Genomic DNA, 16,707 nt, shown 5'->3' with positions numbered 1-16,707 from the left:
TCACAATGAATCTGATACAACTGAATGTTGGAGGATATTCACAATACATCTGATACAACTGAATGTTGGAGGATATTCACAATGAATCTGATACAACTGAATGTTGGAGGATATTCACAATGAATCTGATACAACTGAATGTTGGAGGATATTCACAATGAATCTGATACAACTGAATGTTGGAGGATATTCACAATGAATCTGATACAACTGAATGTTGGAGGATATTCACAATACATCTGATACAACTGAATGTTGGAGGATATTCACAATACATCTGATACAACTGAATGTTGGAGGATATTCACAATACATCTGATACAACTGAATGTTGGAGGATATTCACAATACATCTGATACAACTGAATGTTGGAGGATATTCACAATACATCTGATACAACTGAATGTTGGAGGATATTCACAATACATCTGATACAACTGAATGTTGGAGGATATTCACAATACATCTGATACAACTGAATGTTGGAGGATATTCACAATACATCTGATACAACTGAATGTTGGAGGATATTCACAATACATCTGATACAGCTAAATGTTGGAGGATATTCACAATACATCTGATACAACTGAATGTTGGAGGATATTCACAGTGTTGCTGGCAGTCTCTCCCTGAGGATGGATTACATATAGGGTTCATCTGAAGCATCATGAGGAAGCGTAATCGTTTTACACCTCGTCTTCGACCATGACACGACTCGAAGTGACCCACATGGTCTATTACTACATATGACTCAGACGAAGTCATCCAGACGCTCCTTCCCTCTCGCTCAGTTCTTCTCTCCAGAAATTCATGAAATTGAACTTGAACTTTCAGTCTTCTGTTTGTTCTTTCCACTCTTCCATTACTTAAAACTTGCGGCCCTAAGCGTTATGTTAGTATTTCAACCAATGTTTTATAAGTAAGGTGGTCGATATTTATGGATGTTTTCTTATTTTCAAGCTGAGACGGCACGGGTGACTGAAGCTCTAATCAAGGCCAACACGATAAGGTCCCAAGTGCACTTTCGTGTAATGATCACATCGTCGGGGGAGATACAAGAATGAAACCGAAGAATCAGAACAGTCAGTTCTGGAACATTTTGATGATCTATTCTGGAATACTTTGGACCTTTCTCTAAAATGATTCAGTTTACGTACAAAATAAAGGCGGAGATAATGCGGCGTTGGTACACGAGTGTTTCCGGCTATCGGTGTTCGGGTGTGGCACCATGTCTCTCATAAGATTATCTTCTGGCCAGGCAAAGGAATCGTTTACCAAACCTTGCCTACAACAAAGGCGTTCAGTTTGTACAAACCTTCACTAATATCAGTGTTACAATTCTTTGTGTATCTAAATCGAGAAGATTCAATGATATTTCTTTTGGTCAAGGAGTTACATTTAGTAACTATGCTAGCATTGCTCAATACAATGGTCATAATTTTTAACATGATTAAACAAAGCATTTGATTCATATTCTGTTCCTATACTATGGGTCTTACTGGATGGTTTGGCTTATGTGTTTTGATAAGTCTACACATATATGGTAATGAAGGGGACAATGTATGAACCTATCAAAACACATAGGCCAAATTATTCGGCAAGATCCATAGTGAGTTCAGTGGGCCCCATCACATATAGGTTATCAAAATGGCTAGTTTCTTTATCAAGCTCACTAGTAGGTATGATATCAAATTCTAATAGCATGAACAAAATAGATTTAGTTAACAAACTTAATGATATCAATGTTAATTTTCATTTCAAACTGGTAAGTTTTTATGCTTCATCCTTGTTCACAAAAGTTCCAGCTGAGGACTTCTTAGAATGTTTGGTTAATGTCTTGGATAATCTGGATTTACCTTTTTAAATCCTGTGTTTCTTTAATTGAAGAAATTGTGTATAAAAGACTGTGAATTTCAATTTAATGGAGCATATTATGCTCAGTATTAAGTAATCTTTACATGGAATTCTTAGAAACAAAGTAACTAAAGGATATCTTCTTACCCTCTAATGCAATTTGGTTTTGGTATGTAGATGATGTTCTTTGTGTTTGGTCAACAAGCGAAGATTTACAAGCATTTCTCCCTTAGCTAAACAATTTAGTACCTTCCATCAAATTTACTGTGGTATGTTACCATTTTTAGTTTGCATGATCCATAGGGTTGGAAACATATTTAAGTTTCGCATATGCAGAAAAACCACCAGTGTTTGTTCATATATTCATTATTACTCAACATGACAGAGTTAAATTATCATCATTTCAATCTATGTTCCTTAGGGCATTACGTATTTGCAGTCCAGAGTTTATTGATGATGAGTTTGAGAAGATATATTCTATAGGATCCAAGTTAAAGTGTTCTAGATCTTTCATTGATAAATAATTCTATAGAGTTAAACTCCAAACATCATCCTTGATACCAAGAACCTTATAGTTCTTCCTTTTAGTGATAATTTGATGTTACTCCACAAGTGGTTTAAATCCTTGAATGTGAATATATTCTTCATCAATAACAATACTATTAAGAACATCTTAATCAAAAACTCGCCAGAAAATTCTGCGTGCTGTGTTTACAAAATATCTTGTAAAATTTGTAATATGTTCCATATTGAGTAGACTGGTAAGGATCTCTGTGTTAGACTTAAGCAACATAAATATAATCTAAGAAAGGACAAGAACCAAATGCTTTGTTTAATCATGGTAAAACTTATGACCACTGTATTGACGGGAGTAACGGTAATTCAGTTACTACATGTAAATCATTGACCAGGAGAAATACCACTGAATCTTCTCCAAATACACAAAGGATTGTAAAAGGAATATTAGTGAAGGTCTATACAAACTGGACGGCTTTGTCGTTGGCAAAATTTGTCAACGGTTCCCTGTCTTGTCCACACAATAAGATCTCATGACAGGCAGGCACAGTGCCAGACCAGGGAACAATACATTGCTCTCATTACCTCCTACAAGGCAATGAAAACAGCCCACACCTTCCACTTCGTAGGATACCCGCCGTGAGGACCATGTCATTCACCAGCACAAGTGCCACAGTGAGCAGAGTGGACCTCACTCATACATTGGAATGACAAGGACCAGACTTTCGAGGCGCCTCACCTGCCACCTACAGAATGAAGCCAACAAGACCCACAACGCCACCTGGACCTGGACGAGAACACCGAGAACATCGACCGAGAACAAGACCCTCGACGTCTCTTGCTCCTTGAGGCAACTTACATCATCCCAAAACGACCTACAATGAACACACGAGTCGAAGATTTTCCAATCCTTCCATCCTCCAAACATCACATAAGCCTTACCTACGAAGCAGCCAATGAGCGATCAGCTTAGCCAATCAGCTCCACCCACCTGTCTCCACCTAATCCACCAGAATTGTATACAAGTAGCCACCCACGCCAGAACCATCAGATCCTGCCTGAAGATGGAACAAGTTAGTTCCGAAAGGTCGCTGCGCTTTGGGCAACTCCTGAAGAAACTTCAACAAGACCACCGACAAATTGTACGGCAAATAGAAACTGTACATAAGAAAATAAATAAATAAAGGAGAATGTGTTGTTACTTTCAACCTGGATGCCGCCACGAAAATGTCCTGCCTGACTACACCAATATATATATATATATATATATATATATATATATATATATATATATATATATATATATATATATATATATATATATATATATATACCCTACCCTAAGCCTGGGATCCATCTTATCGACTAACCCCTCGGGGTGAATGAACAGCTGGGTTGACTGAGAACCGACCGCCACAGCCAGGATTCGAACCATTGCGCTCGATTCTGAGCGACCCGTAACTGCGTCACGGCCAGGATCCCTAACTGCCAGTGAAAGAAGTTGAAACTTGTCTTAAACATTAAGTTTCCTCGGAATCAAGCTTATTGTGCGTCGTACCTTGACCTGGCCACAGTAACTTACCCACCCTAAACACTGCTCGTATCGTGTGTGTGAACCCACGCCTCTCTACGGAGCCGACCGACACGAAACGATCCATAGCGGTTTCTGAGACGCTGCCATGTTGTCACCTTGACTAACACGATACAATCATGGAGACCAGTCGACACCTTCCCGACAGATGGTCAACACTGCTGCCGCAGACGATGACCCAACCGAGTGATAGCGGCCTCCTTCACCCTTCAGGTCCAGGCTGGCTGGTGAGTCGTTCATGCACAGTCATGCGCCTCCTGGGCGATCAGTATGGAGGAACTGCATAATTACCATACCACCGTTCTCAGCAACATGGGATCACTCTCACTGCAGTAACCTCCCAACGTGGGACGCTGCCCAGCCAGTAGATCGTCAAGCACTGATCTCTCAACACTGGAGACCTTCCCGCCCTACATGAACAAATCCATTGTAAGTTACTATGGGAGGATGCATGACGGGGTTATTATGGGAGTTACTATGGGAGGATGCATGACGGAGTTATTATGGGAGTTACTATGGGAGGATGCATGACGGAGTTATTATGGGAGTTACTATGGGAGGATGCATGACGGGGTTATTATGGGAGTTACTATGGGGGGATACATGACGGAGTTATTATGGGAGTTACTATGGGAGGATGCATGACGGAGTTATTATGGGAGTTACTATGGGGGGATGCATGACGGGGTTATTATGGGAGTTACTATGGGAGGATGCATGACGGGGTTATTATGGGAGTTACTATGGGAGGATGCATGACGGAGTTATTATGGGAGTTACTATGGGAGGATGCATGACGGAGTTATTATGGGAGTTACTATGGGAGGATGCATGACGGAGTTATTATGGGAGTTACTATGGGAGGATGCATGACGGGGTTATTATGGGAGTTACTATGGGAGGATGCATGACGGGGTTATTATGGGAGTTACTATGGGAGGATGCATGACGGGGTTATTATGGGAGTTACTATGGGAGGATGCATGACTGGAGTTATTATGGGAGTTACTATGGGAGGGATGCATGACGGAGTTATTATGGGAGTTACTATGGGAGGATGCATGACGGAGTTATTATGGGAGTTACTATGGGGGGATGCATGACGGAGTTATTATGGGAGTTACTATGGGAGGATGCATGATGGGGTTATTATGGGAGTTACTATGGGAGGATGCATGACGGAGTTATTATGGGAGTTACTATGGGAGGATGCATGACGGAGTTATTATGGGAGTTACTATGGGGGGATGCATGACGGAGTTATTATGGGAGTTACTATGGGAGGATGCATGATGGGGTTATTATGGGAGTTACTATGGGAGGATGCATGACGGAGTTATTATGGGAGTTACTATGGGAGGATGCATGACGGAGTTATTATGGGAGTTACTATGGGAGGATGCATGACGGGGTTATTATGGGAGTTACTATGGGAGGATGCATGACGGAGTTATTATGGGAGTTACTATGGGAGGATGCATGACGGGGTTATTATGGGAGTTACTATGGGGGGATGCATGACGGGGTTATTATGGGAGTTACTATGGGAGGATGCATGACGGGGTTATTATGGGAGTTACTATGGGAGGATGCATGACGGGGTTATTATGGGAGTTACTATGGGAGGATGCATGACGGGGTTATTATGGGAGTTACTATGGGAGGATGCATGACGGGGTTATTATGGGAGTTACTATGGGAGGATGCATGACGGGGTTATTATGGGAGTTACTATGGGAGGATGCATGACGGGGTTATTATGGGAGTTACTATGGGGGGATGCATGATGGAGTTATTATGGGAGTTACTATGGGGGGATGCATGACGGGGTTATTATGGGAGTTACTATGGGAGGATGCATGACGGGGTTATTATGGGAGTTACTATGGGAGGATGCATGACGGGGTTATTATGGGAGTTACTATGGGAGGATGCATGACGGGGTTATTATGGGAGTTACTATGGGGGGATGCATGATGGAGTTATTATGGGAGTTACTATGGGGGGATGCATGACGGGGTTATTATGGGAGTTACTATGGGAGGATGCATGACGGGGTTATTATGGGAGTTACTATGGGAGGATGCATGACGGGGTTATTATGGGAGTTACTATGGGAGGATGCATGACGGGGTTATTATGGGAGTTACTATGGGAGGATGCATGACGGGGTTATTATGGGAGTTACTATGGGAGGATGCATGACGGGGTTATTATGGGAGTTACTATGGGAGGATGCATGACGGGGTTATTATGGGAGTTACTATGGGGGGATGCATGATGGAGTTATTATGGGAGTTACTATGGGGGGATGCATGACGGGGTTATTATGGGAGTTTGTAGAGATAAATCTTATTATTGTACTTAGAGCAAACCTGTCTAGTTGTTTAAATTTGTAGGATATTTCATTAAGAATTGTGGAATTTTGTGGAATTTCAATCTTGAGTAAGAATTGCTTCCTCTGTTGAATTTATGTAAATCACGTTTGCTGTATTTTACATACACACAGAAGTTTTATTCATTATCAGTTTGGCGTAATTTTCATTATTTATCTATCATTCATTTCACGTTGGGCTTTTATGAAATCTATCATTCAAGTACCTTTTTAGACTTTGTACATAATGTACACATTACATGAATAATATTATTTAATTATAGTTTCTGATGATGGTATATGTAATGACTGAAACGTGACCAAACCAAACCAGATGCGTTTACTGAAGCGCGAGTGACTCTCTCTCTCTCTCTCTCTCTCTCTCTCTCTCTCTCTCTCTCTCTCTCTCTCTCTCTCTCTCTCTCTCTCTCTTTCTCTGTCTCTCAGGGTGTCGCCCCCAAAAAATGTACTCATTTTTGACACCCTATAACATTTATTTTTTTCTATTCTTTCAAATCCAATTGACCCTAAAAATGGCAAAAGTCCCCCCAAAAATGTGCTCACACTTTAAATGACAATAAATGCAGTGTTGACTCACTTAGAGACAAGATTAATGGTTGAAATCAATAAATTTTAATGAGTTATAGGATGTCAAAAAGTGAGTACATTTCTTGGGACACCCTGTATATATATATATATATATATATATATATATATATATATATATATATATATATATATATGTATATATATATATATATATATATATTTTTTTAATTATACTTTGTCGCTGTCTCCCGCGTTTGCGAGGTAGCGCAAGGAAACAGACGAAAGAAATGGCCCAACCCCCCCATACACATGTATATACATACGTCCACACACGCAAATATACATACCTACACAGCTTTCCATGGCTTACCCCAGACGCTTCACATGCCTTGATTCAATCCACTGACAGCACGTCAACCCCGGTATACCACATCGCTCCAATTCACTCTATTCCTTGCCCTCCTTTCACCCTCCTGCATGTTCAGGCCCCGATCACACAAAATCTTTTTCACTCCATCTTTCCACCTCCAATTTGGTCTCCCTCTTCTCCTTGTTCCCTCCACCTCCGACACATATATCCTCTTGGTCAATCTTTCCTCACTCATCCTCTCCATGTGCCCAAACCACTTCAAAACACCCTCTTCTGCTCTCTCAACCGCGCTCTTTTTATTTCCACACATCTCTCTTACCCTTACGTTACTCACTCGATCAAACCACCTCACACCACACATTGTCCTCAAACATCTCATTTCCAGCACATCCATCCTCCTGCGCACAACTCTATCCATAGCCCACGCCTCGCAATCATACAACATTGTTGGAACCACTATTCCTTCAAACATACCCATTTTTGCTTTCCGAGATAATGTTCTCGACTTCCACACATTCTTCAAGGCCCCCAGAATTTTCGCCCCCTCCCCCACCCTATGATCCACTTCCGCTTCCATGGTTCCATCCGCTGCCAGATCCACTCCCAGATATCTAAAACACTTCACTTACTCCAGTTTTTATCCATTCAAACTCACCTCCCAATTGACTTGACCCTCAACCCTACTGTACCTAATAACCTTGCTCTTATTCACATTTACTCTTAACTTTCTTCTTCCACACACATATATATGTATATATATATATATATATATATATATATATATATATATATATATATATATATATATATATATATATATATATATACACTGACTGACTGTTCTGAGTCTCTTTTCTCATTCTCATATCTCCCCTGACGGTGTGATTACGCGGAAGTTCACTCGGACATATCGTGTTTCATCTTTAATCATTGTCATCAGCAAATACTAGATCACGTGCACCTCTGTGGTCTACTGCAATATATATACATATATATATATATATATATATATATATATATATATATATATATATATATATATATATATATATATATATATATATATATATATATATATATATATATATTATTTTTTTTTTCATACTATTCGCCATTTCCCGCATTAGCGAGGTAGCGTTAAGAACAGAGGACTGGGCCTTTGAGGGAATATCCTCATATGGCCCCCTTCTCTGTTCCTTCTTTTGGAAAATTTAAAAAAAAAAATAGCATGTACTTTCCCTACCCCCCCATAAACACTTACCTTGGGACTCACCTCCTGCAGCGGAACTACATACTGAGAACCAATACTTTCCCCTTCTACAGTACCATCTTTACACTTTCGATACTTTCCGCTCCGACCTGCCTCCACGCAGGATATCTTAATATCACAGAGGCACTCAATCAACCACACAACTGCATCTCCAACAGTCACACACCTACACACTAAATGCCTACATACAATCACTACTTTCAAGTATCACACAACTCCTCAAAGCACAACACAATTCACACCTCTGCCCCTGAAACCCACTGCCTCTCCCCACTGATGCTCTGTAAACAACTCCCCTTTCAACCCTGCCGATATAAGTTTACAGGAAATGACTCAACAAACCCCACTCGTTTCACATCCATCTCCACTGTCATGTACAATGCCGAAACCACGCTCCCTATCCTCAGGCCCCACCAGAGTCCTACATGCCTTAACAACTCCACAGCCAACAGCCCAATCCCCCCGAAAACCACTGCAAACCATCAACCCATCGCTTCCGCTTCATCTTCCCAAACTTGCACCTCTTCTCTTTCCAACATTCCAGCCCCATAACTCAAACCCACCTCACCCACATCCCAATCGTCCCACTCATACCTTCACAACCTTAAAATCCATCCATCCTCGCACATCACCATCTTGTTAATCCTCCCACTCTCTACGACACCAATTATGTAATCACAATGCCCTTTTTAGCCTCTTACTCCTCCCACTCTTTTTATCACCTATAAATTTTACCTATCATTACTTACTCAACACCAATATCATTTTTGCTTATTTTTACCTTATATCATTATCATTTATACTAATATCTTATATTACTTATATATACTTACTCATAATATATTTTTACTCAAAATTAAATCTACTCTTATATTTATATATATTTAATTTTCATCAATCACTATACCTTCTAATACACCACTATTATATATATATATATATATATATATATATATATATATATATATATATATATATATATATATATATATATATATGTACATATATATGTATATATATACATATATATATAATTACATAATACACAGACCACACAGACCCATGGTTCAATGGAGGTGGTCTGGCCTCAACGGTAAAACATAAGAGGCCACTTTGTAAGCAGTAGAAGAAGAGTATAGCAAAGCAAAGGCTCTCTCTCCACCATCCTCCACTCCCTCCGGCACACAACGGCAGGGAAACAGGTAGAAAAAAATACCTTGCAGGACTAATAAGCCTGAGGGAGAATTTTATTGGAAAGTCATAAGGTAGAATGAACATGAACATATCATGCATCCCATCATCAACAACATGCATCCCTTCAATTTTGTCTTATTAGGGCAGCACCGAGGATAAACTTGAGCTCCAGCCACTCAACTCAACATACCTATATCATTCCTGATGTTGAAGAATGAGACAGTAATTCCTAATGACTCTCTCAAAGCAGGCGACATGGGTTAATCAATGTTGGTATGTTAGCACAGCCTGGCCAGGGAGAGATCAGTGGCTGAGAAGGTGGTATTATACCCCATTGCGACATAATAACTATGTAAATGAATCATTCAATACCAGAGCGTGACAAGTGATAATCAAGCCTAACTTTGAAGAAATTGATGGTGTTGCTGTGGACAACATTTTCTGGTCAAAAGCAATTTCGTGCAATCCAGATTATCTCGTTCACCTCTGAGTTATATTTCCATTTCCTCTCGTCGGTAATGCTGGCGCTACCGTAAGGAAATGTTCAATATCACCATAATGAATCCCTCAAAATATCTTGAAACATTCTATTCATTTGCCCTTGAGGCGCCTCTTCCTTAGATGGAACAAGTTTAATTCTCGCAATCTCTCTTCCTCATATGGTTTGTTACGCAAGGAAGGAATCAATTCAGTTGCTCTTCGCTTCACTGATTCCAATTTAAGAATGTCCCTACTTAAATTAGGGGGGGGGGGGGGGGAACTGCAGTGCATATTCGAGGTGTGGTCAAACTAGACTTGGGTATAATGGCAATATCACATCCTAGCTTTTATACGTAAAGTTTCTAAATCCTAACATCCTATTTGCTTTCTTGGCAGCTTCATAACAATGCTGGGAGACTTTGAAGTGACTGGAGACAGTGACCCGTAGATCTCTCACACTAATGGTGTCTTTATCTTGTGGCCCATCAGTTCATAATCAAATTCTTTGTTGAGGTTTCCGACATGCAAAAGGTGACATTTATGGACGTTAAATGGCATCTGACATTTATTAGACCATTCGGTTATTTCATCTAGATCCTCTTGTCATCTCAGCTTATCTTCTTCAGTTAATATGACATTGCCGATCTTTTGTGACATCTGCAAATGTGGACACAAAGGTTCTTCAGCCCTACGTCAATATCGTTAATATCAATGATGAAAAGTATAGGCCCAAGTACGGATTCCTGAGGGACTCAACTAGTATCGGGTGACCACAGTGATGAGTCCCCATTCATCACGACTCTCTGTCTCCTATCACGTCACCAGACTTCTACCCAATATCCTATGCAACCAGTAATCCCCCAAGGCCCGGACTCTGTGCTTCAATCTAGCGTGGAGGACTTTGTCGAATGCTGTCTGGGAGTCCAGAAATACAATATCGATTGCTTCTGTCTTGTCGTGGGTGTCGAATAATGTATGATAAAATTCAGAGAGAGAGAGAGAGAGAGAGAGAGAGAGAGAGAGAGAGAGAGAGAGGTGATGGGGGTCATAAGGAGAGTACACATTAAGTCCACATTGTCACCCTACAGTAGATAAATCATGATATACATCATTACCAGGGAAGGAATACAGCCACACTTTCCCTTATATACATTTAATGATCTGTTTCTTACATCAGTTTAAGCAGTGATTGGAACCTACAAAAAAATTTTTGTTTAATCCTTTCAGCTTATCTGCTATTCTTTCCAGGAATAAATGAACATATATATATATATATATATATATATATATATATATATATATATATATATATATATATATATATATATATATATATATATATATATATATATATATATATATATATATATGTATACATAATGTGTGTGTGTGTGTGTGTGTGTGTGTGTGTGGCTCACGTACAGATACAGGTGATGTCTGTATCAGTCATGCCTTGACACGTGCAGGTGTTGCCGGGCTCCGCCTGCATGTGTTGGCACCGTCGTCCACGGCGAGGTTGCATCATCGTCAATGGACGGCACACAGCACGGTCCCGTGAAGCAGACTCCCTCTGGAGAGAAATGTTCCATTTCCCTGCTGCTGCATGGAGCGCAAGCCTGAGGACGTAGAGACTTCACGAAGGGGATCCGAGCGTTGTATGGTTATGTGTGTGTGTGTGTGTGTGTGTGTGTGTGTGTGTGTGTGTATGTGTGTGTGTGTAATGAACAAATCAAAAATTTTGTTAGTGAGATAAGAGTAACAGACACAGAAGGGAGGGAACTGGTTAGCTCGGATGGTGGTGGGTTAGGGAGGAGGCAGCCGGTCACTTCAGATGGTTAGGTGGTAGTGTGAGGGCAGATGGAGAGCTCACACTAGTGGGCTGAAGGGGCAGTTGGTGGGAAGAACGCAGTACGGGTAAGAAGGATCCAGGTTGAACACCAAGTTCCCTGAACAAGTATGTAATATGCCAGACTGACCAGGGGCCGTGCACTCGAAGTAACCCGGCTGACAGGTGGCGCACTGAGGAAAACGTCCAGACGTGGTGCAGGTGAATGTATTCTGACATCCAGACGGTGGAGTGACCAACGTAGTGGTGGTGGTTATGGGTGTGTCTGATGCACACAGTGCCTCGCAGGTTCCCCCCGAAACACAGTGACCTTCTGTGACGTCGAAGTGTTGTCCACTATCACAGGAGAAGTGCAGGTTCTCATCGACCGGCCCTTCTTCAACGCACACGTAGAATTTGGTGCAGTCCTTGGGGTCAGGGACCTGGATTAGCCCAGGATGACAAAATGGTACACAGAAATCTTCACAGCATTTGCTCTTATCCGTGATACAGTTCTGTCCATCAAAGACGGGTCTGTCTGCCGGACACGAAATGGGGCCAATTGGCATACCACCGCTTACTGGACAGAAATAGTAGAGACTACAGTTCTTTACGTCTGCTATTGTGTCGAGGGTCCCATTGCAGGTCAAGTGGCAGGCGATAGGTTGACAAGAGGGTGTACAGGTCGTTCCTGCCACACAACCTTTTGTACCAGGGTCAAAGATGTTGCCGGGTTCACACGGTACAGAGACATCTGTGCATAAGTCATGCCCTATGCTGATGTAGAACTTGGTACAGTTCATGGGGTCCTCCACGAGCTCACCCGCAGGCTTCTGAAAGCAGTCTGGCTCACAAGAATCCTGGCAGAGGACCCGGACGGTACTGGTGGCCTGTGGGGGAGGTAAGAGGAGGGTGTGTACAGCATACATCCGGCCTGTGAGACACCTTGTGATGTCTCGCTCTGAACACTAGCTTACGTTATCGTCATGCACAGTAGTGCCAACCACTGATTATGGTATCATTGCCATGATTATTGGAACAACAAAAATGATCATAGAAATAGATTGATGTGAAGTGATGACATTATGACACTTTACCACAATATAGATATTATATATATATATATATATATATATATATATATATATATATATATATATATATATATATATATATATATATATATATATATAAATATGGAAGTATGTGATAGAGTGTAAGAAAGTAAATTCTCGATTAATATGGGTAAAACTGAAAGTTGATGGAGAGAGATGGGTGATTATTGGTGCATATGCACCTGGGCATGAGAAGAAAGATCATGAGAGGCAAGTGTTTTGGGAGCAGCTGAATGAGTGTGTTAGTGGTTTTGATGCACGAGACCTGGTTATAGTGATGGGTGATTTGAATGCAAAGGTGAGTAATGTGGCAGTTGAGGGAATAATTGGTGTACATGGGGTGTTCAGTGTTGTAAATGGAAATGGTGAAGAGCTTGTAGATTTATGTGCTGAAAAAGGACTGATGATTGGGAATACCTGGTTTAAAAAGCGAGATATACATAAGTATACGTATGTAAGTAGGAGAGATGGCCAGAGAGCGTTATTGGATTACGTGTTAATTGACATGCGTCCGAAAGAGAGAATGAATAGAGGCAGACAGTGTGAATTGTGTGCATGGGTATATATGTATGTGTCTGTGTGTGTATATATATGTGTACATTGAGATGTATAGGTATGTATATGTGCGTGTGTGGACGTGTATGTATATACATGTGTATGGGGGTGCGTTGGGCCATTTCTTTCGTCTGTTTCCTAGCGCTACCTCGCAAACACGGGAGACAGCGACAAAGGAAAATAAATAGATAAATATGTATATATATATATATATATATATATATATATATATATATATATATATATATTTTTTTTGCTTTGTCGCTGTCTCCCGCGTTTGCGAGGTAGCGCAAGGAAACAGACGAAAGAAATGGCCCAACCCCCCCCCCCTACACATGTATATACATACGTCCACACACGCAAATATACATACCTACACAGCTTTCCATGGTTTACCCCAGACGCTTCACATGCCTTGATTCAATCCACTGACAGCACGTCAACCCCGGTATACCACATCGCTCCAATTCACTCTATTCCTTGCCCTCCTTTCTTCTTCCTGCATGTTCGGGCCCCGATCACACAAAATCTTTTTCACTCCATCTTTCCACCTCCAATTTGGTCTCCCTCTTCTCCTCGTTCCCTCCACCTCCGACACATATATCCTCTTGGTCAGTCTTTCCTCACTCATTCCATGTGCCCAAACCATTTCAAAACACCCTCTTCTGCTCTCTCAACCACGCTCTTTTTATTTCCACACATCTCTCTTACCCTTACGTTACTTACTCGATCAAACCACCTCACACCACACATTGTCCTCAAACATCTCATTTCCAGCACATCCATCCTCCTGCGCACAACTCTATCCATAGCCCACGCCTCGCAACCATACAACATTGTTGGAACCACTATTCCTTCAAACATACCCATTTTTGCTTTCCGAGATAATGTTCTCGACTTCCACACATTCTTCAAGGCTCCCAGAATTTTCGCCCCCTCCCCCACCCTATGATCCACTTCCGCTTCCATGGTTCCATCCGCTGCCAGATCCACTCCCATATATCTAAAACACTTCACTTCCTCCAGTTTTTCTCCATTCAAACTCACCTCCCAGTTGACTTGAGCCTCAACCCTACTGTACCTAATAGCCTTGCTCTTATTCACATTTACTCTTAACTTTCTTCTTTCACACACTTTACCAAACTCACTCACCAGCTTCTGCAGTTTCTCATGTGAATCAGCCACCAGCGCTGTATCATCAGCAAACAACAACTGACTCACTTCCCAAGCTCTCTCATCCACAACAGACTGCATACTTGCCCCTCTTTCCAAAACTCTTGCATTCACCTCCCCAATAACCCCAGCCATCAACAAATTAAACAACCATGGAAACATCACACACCCCTGCCGCAAACCTACATTCACTTAGAACCAATCATTTTCCTCTCTTCCTACACGTACACTTGCCTTACATCCTCGATAAAAACTTTTCACTGCTTCTAACAACTTGCCACCCACACCATATATTCTTAATACCTTCAACAGAGCATCTCTATCAACTCTATCATATGCCTTCTCCAGATCCATAAATGCTACATACAAATCCATTTGCTTTTCTAAGTATTTCTTATATACATTCTTCAAAGCAAACACCTGATCCACACATCCTCTACCACTTCTGAAACCACACTGCTCTTCCCCAATCTGATGCTCTGTACATGCCTTCACCCTCTCAATCAATACCCTCCCATATAATTTACCAGGAATACTCAACAAGCTTATACCTCTGTAATTTGAGCACCCACTCTTATCCCCTTTGCCTTTGTACAATGGCACTATGCACGCATTCCGCCAATCCTCAGGCACCTCACCATGAGTCATACACACATTAAATAACCTTACCAACTAGTCAACAATACAGTCACCCTCTTTTTTAATAAATTCCACTGCAATACCATCCAAACCTGCTGCCTTGCCGGCTTTCATCTTCCGCAAAGCTTTTACTACCTCTTCTCTGTTTACCAAATCATTTTTCATAACCCTCTCACTTTGCACACCACCTCGACCAAAACACCCTATATATGCCACTCTATCATCAAACACATTCAACAAACCTTCAAAATACTCACTCCATCTCCTTCTCACATCACCACTACTTGTTATCACCTCCCCATTAGCGCCCTTCACTGAAGTTCCCATTTGCTCCCTTGTCTTACGCACTTTATTTACCTCCTTCCAGAACATCTTTTTATTCTCCCTAAAATTTAATGATACTCTCTCACCCCAACTCTCATTTGCCCTTTTTTTCACCTCTTGCACCTTTCTCTTGACCTCCTGTCTCATTCTTTTATACATCTCCCACTCAATTGCATTTTTCCCTGCAAAAATCGTCCAAATGCCTCTCTCTTCTCTTTCACTAATAATCTTACTTCTTCATCCCACCACTCACTACCCTTTCTAATCAACCCACCTCCAACGCTTCTCATGCCACAAGCATCTTTTGCGCAATCCATCACCGATTCCCTAAATACATCCCATTCCTCCCCAACTCCCCTTACTTCCATTTTTCTCACCTTTTTCCATTCTGTACTCAGTCTCTCCTGGTACTTCCTCACACAAGTCTCCTTCCCAAGCTCACTTACTCTCACCACCCTCTTCACCCCAACATTCACTCTTCTTTTCTGAAAACCCATACAAATCTTCACCTTCGCCTCCACAAGATAATGATCAGACATCCCTCCAGTTGCACCTCTCAGCACATTAACATCCAAAAGTCTCTCTTTCGCGCGCCTGTCAATTAACACGTAATCCAATAACGCTCTCTGGCCATCTCTCCTACTTATATACGTATACTTATGTATATCTCGCTTTTTAAACCAGGTATTCCTAATCACCAGTCCTTTTTCAGCACATAAATCTACAAGCTCTTCACCATTTCCATTTACAACACTGAACACCCCATGTATACCAATTATTCCCTCAACTGCCACATTACTAACCTTTGCATTCAAATCACCCATCACTATAACCCGGTCTTGTGCATCAAAACCACTAACACACTCATTCAGCT

At 41.2% G+C, this 16,707-nt stretch overlaps 1 protein-coding gene across 1 annotated transcript in view; it reads right to left on the bottom strand.

The window, feature by feature from the left end:
* Positions 1 to 11,855: 11,855 nt before the first annotated feature.
* Positions 11,856 to 16,707, bottom strand: part of LOC139763168 (uncharacterized) — an 8,289-nt gene continuing 3,437 nt past the window's right edge. The window contains exon 2 of the mRNA XM_071688881.1: positions 11,856 to 12,917. Coding sequence (XP_071544982.1) covers positions 12,069 to 12,917 — 849 coding nt within the window. The 3' untranslated portion in view covers positions 11,856 to 12,068. The remainder of the gene's footprint in view (positions 12,918 to 16,707) is intronic.

The sequence above is a fragment of the Panulirus ornatus genome, chromosome 46 (genome assembly GCF_036320965.1).
Source record: "Panulirus ornatus isolate Po-2019 chromosome 46, ASM3632096v1, whole genome shotgun sequence".
Classification (NCBI taxonomy): Eukaryota; Metazoa; Arthropoda; class Malacostraca; order Decapoda; family Palinuridae; genus Panulirus; species Panulirus ornatus.
The sequence above is the reverse complement of the archived record's forward strand: the minus strand, read 5'-3'. Positions and strand labels throughout refer to the sequence as shown.